At 57.0% G+C, this 7,945-nt stretch overlaps 1 protein-coding gene across 1 annotated transcript; it reads left to right on the top strand.

Annotated features, from left to right (window-relative positions):
• Window positions 1–1,719: 1,719 nt before the first annotated feature.
• Window positions 1,720–7,337, top strand: WFDC2 (WAP four-disulfide core domain 2). Its single transcript, XM_036103862.2, has 4 exons — window positions 1,720–1,812; window positions 2,384–2,527; window positions 4,502–4,654; window positions 7,178–7,337. The coding sequence occupies exons 1-3, from the start codon at window positions 1,734–1,736 to the stop codon at window positions 4,651–4,653; spliced, it is 375 nt and encodes a 124-aa protein (XP_035959755.1). The 5' UTR covers window positions 1,720–1,733; the 3' UTR covers window position 4,654; window positions 7,178–7,337.
• The last annotated feature ends 608 nt before the right edge of the window (window positions 7,338–7,945 follow it).

Consider the following 7,945-nt stretch of genomic DNA (forward strand, 5'->3'; position numbering starts at 1 on the left):
GATGGAGAGAGCATGAGCAAGGGGGAGGGGCAGAGGGAGAGGAAGAAGCAGGCTCTCCACTGAGCAGGGAGCCCAATGCTGAACTCGATCCCAGGACCCCGAGATCATGACCTGAGCCAAAGGCAGCCGCTTAACCGACTGAGCCACCCAGGCGCCCCTGGGAGAGGCACTCTTAGCCTCTTTTACCAGGAGTCGTCTGTGGGGACAGTGGCCTGATACACTCATGTCACCAAAGCCCTACTCACCAGTCAACCCAATGGGCAGTGCCCCAGAAGCCCTCTAGCCTCCAGCAGCAAAGACCTCCTGGGGCTTACAGAATCTCAGATTGTTGGAACGGGAAGGGTCTTGTCTAACAACCTGGGTAACTCTGTTCTGGCGTTTGCCAGCCTGGATTCTAAGGCTTGGGTATATCCTTATCAGGCTCCTTAGTTATGGGGCACTCACAGCCGTTTATCTGCTACCTGCTATGTGTCCGGGCTGGAGTTCCTATGTCAATCATGTGGACCTAGCCCTCAATGAATACACAGCTATTCCATGGCAGGAACATTACATTCATATTCTCCCTGAATTATGTTATTATCGTCTTTGTGGATGGCAGAATGGAAGCTCAGAACGGAGAAGTGATTCATTTAATGTTCCTCAGCTAGGAAATAATGACGATGGGAGTCACACCAGACCCCACTACCCCACAGTCAGTGCTTTAATTACTTTAATTACTTTCTCTACCCCAATTGGCTTGCTCTGTAGGTGTCACGCATTAGGCACCTAGTGAATATTTATGACAGAATGGGGGAAAAAAACCAACAAAATAAGGGCTTGGAGGAAGGAGGTGTGGGTTCAAAACCTTGTCTCTAGAGCTTGTCATGGGATCTTGGGGGAAGGGTCTAAACCTCTGAGCGTCTGGTTCATCTGGCATATACAACTGATGGTAGTAACTCTCTATTCCTAGTTGGCTGGGAAGATCCGTGAGACTCCATGAGGCCGTGAGCGCAGAGGTGGGCACACAGTCGGCCCTGAGAGAGTGTTGGTGTGGAAAAGAGGAAAAAGAAGAAGAAGAAGAAGAAGAAGAAGAAGAAGAAGAAGAAGAAGAAGAAGAAGAAGGAGAGAAGAGAAGAAGAGAGAAACACACATCCAAAATGGCTTGAGACTGTTAGGTGTTTCACTTTCATGGGCCTCGGTTTCTTGCGTCAGATGGGTTCATTTATCAACATAACTGCTTTTTCTGTAGCCCCCACTAGGTGCTCTGTGTGACTACGCTAGACCTCCATCATGAATCCTTACACGGAGGTCTGCGCTCTGATCCGGCTGCCCCAGAGCCAACCACTTAATCCGCAGGCTCTATTTGCCTCCCTGTGGGCTGCGTCCTTTCCTCCCCGGGCATTACCCGGAGACCCAGGAGGCCTGGGCCCGGCCCTGGCCACCGCAGCCCTGCGCTCAGGCCCCAGGGGGGAGGAGAGAGGGGAGGAGTGGACAAGGGTCCGGCTGCGGCTGGTCGAGCTGCGCCAGGCCTGGAAGCTGCTCAGGTTCCTGGTTCCCACCCGGGCCAAGAGTGACACCTGATCCCAGGGGATTGTGAAATGGCCTGAGGTGGCAGCCAGCCCGCGGTGGCCCCTGAGCCCCCTCCCCCCCCCCGCCGGCGCGGCCCCACCCCTACCCCACGCCCCCCGAGCGCGTGGTTAAATCTCCGCATCCGGGTGGCGGCTCACACCTGCACCCCGCCCCGGCTCAGCACCATGCCCGCCAGCCAGCCGGGTCCTCTCGCCGTCGCTCTCCTCCTCGGCCTGCTGCTGCTCGGCCTCCCCCGAGTCCCAGGTGAGCGGGGCGCGGACAGCCCTGGCGCCCAGAGGGGCCGCTCCAGGAGCGCCAGGACAGGGCCCGGCCAAGGCGCACGTAGCCTCTCTGGGAGCTGGAGAAATGGGGATTCCTGGGGCAGAAGTGGGGAGACCCATGAAGACTAAAATTTGAGGATTCCGTGGTTCCTGAAGGTGGTGACCCTTAGAGCTTAGGGTGTGGGGTCCAATGTGCTGGAGGAGGGGGAGACCACTGAAGGCTGAAATTTGGAGCAGAGGCTCTGTGCTAAAGGTGGAGACTTGGTGGCCGGTGGGGGGACCCTCTGCCTAGACGTCGGAAGCTCCTGGATGTTCAGCTCTGTGGGGCTCCCCTAAAGATTGAGGGCTCTGAGGATGAGGGTTAGGTAAACCCCCGTACTTCCAGGTGTCGGGGCCCCCAGGCCTGGAGGTGGGGCCCTCTGAAGGCTGTAAGGGGGGCGCCCAGGGCCAGAGACTGAGATATCCTTGGAGCTTGAGATCTGCGGCCCTGGGAGCAGGAGGTGGGCGTCCTCCGGGACTAGGGCCCCGCGCCCCACTGACCGTGCGCCTCCCAGGCGGAGAAGCGGAGAAGAAAGGCGTGTGCCCCCAGCTGCAGGCAGACCTGAACTGCACGCAGGAGTGCCTTTCCGACGCCCAATGTGCCGACAACCTCAAGTGCTGCCAGGCCGGCTGCGCCACCATCTGCCACCTGCCCGACGGTAACCCCGGGGAGCCCGGGGCGGGGCGGGGAAGGGCGCGGTGGGCTGGAGGAGGCAGAGCGCCGGGATCAGGGCACAGGGCCCCCAGCCAACCCCAGGGACCCCTGGAGAGTCGAGGCGGATGGAACCAGATCCGCCGCGTGCTTCCTCGCGGGGCCCCGGGGAGCCAAAGGCGTCGCTGAAGCTCAGCCAGGGGGGTGGAGGGGTGGGGGGGGAGGAAGTCCCCCACCCCTGGCTGGATTCCATTCCCTGGTGCGTGACGGGCTTCCGGGCAAGCACCAGCTGGGACGGTGTATCCGGAGGTCAAGGCACCCGTTTCACAGGTTCCTCCCCGGCGGGTTGGAGCCGCGGGGAAGCCCGGGGCTGGCGAGCGGGCTGGCTCCCAAGACCTGGGGCGCCCAGCCCTCTCGGAGTCCCTCCCCTGGGGCCTCCCCCAGCTCTGGGGGAAAGACTTGGAGCGCCTGGCCTAGCAAGACTCCCCGGATTCCTCTGTCCAGACGGAAAGAGACTTTACACATTAAGGAGAGCGCCCAGCCTGTCCTAAAGATGTGGTTGTGAGTGTCAGAACAGAAAGGCTCTTGCCCAACGTCACCCGTCACTCCATGGTTCGGCGGGAGTCATAGTGAGGGGCTTCAACTTTTGCCCCTTCTGGAAGGCTGGTTTGAAGGAAATCAGGACTCCTCCCTGAACACCCCTCCTCTTTTCCTGTATTTAAAACAATCTCTTCCACTCTAAATATTGAGAGCGAGAACTATGCGAAAGCGCTGGTGGTCCACAAAAGGTCCTTGGTAGAGCTCACTCTCCCCCAGGCTATGGGGACGCTCATCAGAGCAGGGGGTGGCCTTAGACAACATGAAATTCAAGCTTCTCATTTTTCACAGGGAAAAACTGAGGACTAGAAGCAGGGATATGACCTGGGGCACCAAGCTGTTGTGATTACTGGTCTTTAGCCAGAATACAGCCCCAGGGATTTTCCCTCTCTGTTATTTCTCCCAAGATGCCAGTAGGTGCTGGGATGGTTTGTAACTAGAGACCTCAGACTTAGGAGCCAGGAGGTGGGAGGTAGAGGGCAGCTGCTGGATCTGGAGGCTTCTAATCGAGCACAGAGAGGAGGATCAGAAGGAGAGGTGAGGACTGAGAAAGAAAGAGAGAGGCAGACAGACAAACAGATGAGTAAGGTGGAGGGGGACAGAAGGCATGCCTACTGTTAGGTGCAGTCTTCGCTTTTTTTTTTTGGTCTCAGATGGACAGACTGAGGCAGGAAGAGGGATGGGGCCAGATGGCTTCCTGAACTAGAATCTTAGTTCTGCCCATCTCCTAGCTGTGTGATCCTCAGCAAGTTGCTTTATGCCTCTGAGCCTCTGCTTTCTCGTCATCAGAATGGGAATGATAATCCCAAACTTTGTGGGACTGACATGGGGGCTAAATGAAATAACACACAGAAAGTATCTCTGTAGAGAGTAGATCCTCTATCCACAGTGGCGTGTTTTGTCAGTAAGACATTCCTGATTCCCTTTTGTCCTGGGGAAGCCCAGTGTCCAGACCTCCTGCCCTTTTCAAGGGAATGGATTTCTCTGTGCTAGGAAGTCAGCCACTCCTGTCCTGTGCAGCTGATCAGCCAGTTCTGTGCCTGTGTTTGACCTTTGGCTGGGCTTGCTCTTGGGGCTCCTGGGAATTGAGCCCAGCTCCCTTATCCTTGACCCAGGAAGTGTGTGTGTGTAAATGGACGGTCACAGACTGGGCTCAGGTCTTGGTTTTACTTCTACCAGCAGTGTGGTGTTGGGTCATTCCAAAATCAAGGATGGAGGGAGGAGGAGGGCCTTGTGGGCGGTTTTCCTAGGCGCCCCCAAGATCAAGGCCAGCAGGCAGCTGTCCACTTTGTGACACGGGGAGGGTGGTGGGAGATCATGTTGTGGACAAGTGTTCATCTGGCATCCTCTCTGCCCGCTTCCCCTTGCTCCTTTTTCTCTCCAGAAAAGCAGGGTTCCTGCCCCAAGGTGAACACTGACTTCCCCCAGCTTGGCCTCTGCCGGGACCAGTGCCAGGTGGACAGCCAGTGTCCTGGCCTGTTGAAATGCTGCTACAATGGCTGCGGGAAGGTGTCCTGTGTCACTCCTGTCCCCTGAGGTAGGTGGGGGGCGAGAGCGGAGGGGAAGTGCACTGATGTCTCGCTGTAAAGGTGGTCGAAAAGGAGGGCCTGGGCGAACAGACCTCTGCTCACTATCTGTCCGTTTCTTTGCTTTCATGCCCTCAACAAATCTCTGTTGAGCATCTGTCATGCGCGGCGCACTGCTCTGGGTACTGAGGATGATCCATGAGTGAGCGAATCACACACAGATTTCTCTCGGATGGGGTTTATGTGCTAACGGACGATAAAGAAAAAGACATAAGCGAGTATATTCTGTAGAATGTTCAAGGGAGGAAAGTGTCCTGGAGGAAAAGGAAACAGAAGGGGGATGGGAGTGCTGGGGCGGGGGTGGGGCAGGGTGGGCAGGAAGCAGGGTTGCCATTTTTTTGTTTGTTTGTTACAGAGACCCTCAGGGAAGGCCCTACCCAGAAGGCAGCATTTGAGCACAAACTTGCCAGAACTTGAGGGGGGGGCTGTGAGGATATCTGGGGGGGGGGGGGGGGAGTGCGTTACAGGTGAGGGCCCGCAGGTACAAAAGCAGGAATGTCCCTGCTGTTTCAGGAAAAGCCAGGAAGCTGGAAGGGAGCAGGGAGAACACAGAGGAAGGTCAGGGGTAAGTGGAGCAGCTCCTGAGGGGCCTGAGAGGTCACTATAGGACTTTGGTCTTGACCCGGAGATGTTGCCTCCATGGAAATGGACATGCTCGGGCTTAGATTTGAAAAGCGTTGCTCTGGCTGCTGGGTGGAGAGTAGACTGTTGGTGGGCAGGGGCAGAGGCCGGAGACCAGCTGGGAGGCTCCTGTGGGAGGCCCCGGAGAGATGACAGACCAGCGAGCCAAGTGGCTGGGTTTCGGACATACGTGAAGGTAGATGGGACCGTATTTGCTGATGAATTGGGCTGTGAGGGAAAGAGAAGATCCACTCTGTTTCCTTAGCGGGCACCCAGAAAGTCATCAGTGGGAGGAGCAGCTGTGTCCCGAGAGGGGACTGTGGCCAGCGGCTGGAGGGGGAGGGGAGGTGGGAAGCTCTTTGCACGTGGCCAGTGGGAGGCTGAAGACTGGCTTTTCAGGACATGTGTGGCAGGCAGCAAATGTGTATTCGAAGTGTGCTGAGCCCGTGCTCCGTGACAGGCTGGGGCTGTGTTCGGCCACCTCTGCTGGTTGTGTCCCTGCAGGGGAAGGATTGTGGAGCCTCTCTTCCCCTGCCTGCAACTAGAAATAAAACAATACTAAGTCCTAGAGTAAGTGTGAGTAAGTCAAGAAACACAAGACCCAAAGCACATGTTTGGTTGGCCCATTGGGAGATCCAGCGCTGTGCCAAGGTCTCTGTGTCAGGTGCTGGGACAGAAGGGGACCACGGCCCTTCCTCACAGAGCAGCCTCGTGGCTGAAGCGGGGACACTCCCAGGGAGGGAAGGGCTGAGTGCTGTGGGAGCAGAGGAGGAAAACCTCATGGGGTGGGAGGGGTGGGGCGGTGGTGGGAGAGAGCAGGCTTGGCAGAGGGATGACCCTGGCCCCGTCCTCGAGGATGGACCGAAGGTCAGTACTGCGGCGACACAGGACGAACGGGAACCCGGAGCGCCCTCTGGTTGAAATATTGTTGATCGTGGGCTAGCGTGATAAGCCCTCAGCCCAGGGACTGAGAGGTCACTGGTGGGACCGAGTATTGCACAGATGGGAAGACCGAGACCACCAAGAGGGGAGGATGTGCCCAAAGCCCCGTGGTTGCCATTGCAAAGGGTCCTTTCAGTGCCTGAGTGGGAACCACGGTCTCCCGAGGGCCCAGAGCTCTCCAGGGATGCCAGCCATCCCTTGCTTCCCTGAGAGCCAGCAGCATGGCTGGACTTCGTGGCCAGGAAGACCCGGGTTCAGACTTCAGCTCTGACACTTACCTAGCTTTTACCTCCCTGAGCTGCAATCATTATGCTTTTAAAATGGGATCAATAGGATCTCCTTGACCAGCTAATCCCAGCTTACCCTAAGAACGGAGGCACAGCAGAACCTCCTGGTGGTAGAGGGACTCGTAGGGAGGCGAATGACGATGGTCCCTCAGGAAGGCCACAGGGGTCGGTTGGGCTGTGGTCACCTAGGTGGGTCCCAGGACGGTCTGAGGCAGAGGAGGTGAGTCTAGGACCTGCAGAGATGTGCAGGCAGAGCCCCCAGGCCTCAGGAAGGCAGGGCTTTGCTGGTGTGTAGTGGAAAGGGAGAGCGGGGGAGCTTTGGTCCAGAATTTAAGCTCCAGGTCCTCTTTTTAATTTTTTTTTTTTTTTAAGATTTTATTTATTTGCGAGAGAGACAATGAGAAACAGAGAGCATGAGAGGGGGGAAAGGTCAGGGGGAGAAGCAGACTCCCTGCTGAGCAGGGAGCCCGACGTGGGACTCGATCCCGGGACTCCAGGATCATGACCTGAGCCGAAGGCAGTCGCTTAACCAACTGAGCCACCCAGGCGCCCCAAGCTCCAGGTCCTCTTGGCTAGTATTTTGGATATTGTCGTTGATGTATTAATATGATTTTCTTCCTCCAGCTCCAGCCACCACAGCCCAAGGAGTGGGGGAGTGGAAGTTTCTGCCCGGCCTTGCCTGGCTCCAGCCCAGCTACCCTCCCCTCTTTCTGGCCGCTGTATTCCCTCCAGAGCTGAGCACTGCTTCTTCCTTTTCCAGCCAATAAAGTGACCGCTTCCAGCACTGGGTGCGGGGCATGGCCTCCATTCTTAATCGTTCTGTCCCTGCCTCCCCTGACTCTGGGTTGAGGTGGGGCGCCCAGGTCATCCGGGCATGAAGTCCAGGGCGGGATCAACTCTGAAACAATGAACATACATTCAGGGCTCGGCTTGCATAGTAGCACTTTTCCCGGGAGGTTGGGGGTTACCCTTTCCCTGGGAAGGAGATGGAAGAGAGAACAGGCTCAGAGACAGGTGGAATGCTTCCAAAGTCACTCCCATTCATTGCCGGGGGCTTGAAAACAGCAGCGTGTCCAGGTGCGGGACCCAGGGCTGGGAGATTTGTTTGTGAGATCTCCCCGAGCCACAACAACCCTCCTTGTGGCTGATGACAGTCCGAGTTCTAGACCTGGAGTCCACCAGGTGACTTGCTTGCAGCCACATGGGTAGAAAGTGGCAAAGCCGGGGTGCTTTGATTGGTTGTTGGTTCTGTTTTTTTAAAGATTCTATTCATTTATTCGAGAGAGAGCACGAGTTGGGGGGGAGGGGCAGAGGGAGAGGGAGAAGCAGGCTCCCCTACTGAACAGAGAGCCTGACGTGGGGCTCTATCCCAGGACCCCGAGATCATGACCT

Source organism: Halichoerus grypus, chromosome 10 (genome assembly GCF_964656455.1).
Source record: "Halichoerus grypus chromosome 10, mHalGry1.hap1.1, whole genome shotgun sequence".
NCBI lineage: Eukaryota > Metazoa > Chordata > Mammalia > Carnivora > Phocidae > Halichoerus > Halichoerus grypus.

Bases quoted from the DNA above. Each gene is read 5' to 3' on its own strand.
- WFDC2 (XM_036103862.2), top strand. From the start codon at position 1,734: ATGCCCGCCAGCCAGCCGGGTCCTCTCGCCGTCGCTCTCCTCCTCGGC. The intron at 1,813-2,383 runs GTGAGCGGGGCG...TGCGCCTCCCAG, and splicing joins CGGCCTCCCCCGAGTCCCAG to GCGGAGAAGCGGAGAAGAAA. The intron at 2,528-4,501 runs GTAACCCCGGGG...TTTTCTCTCCAG, and splicing joins CATCTGCCACCTGCCCGACG to AAAAGCAGGGTTCCTGCCCC.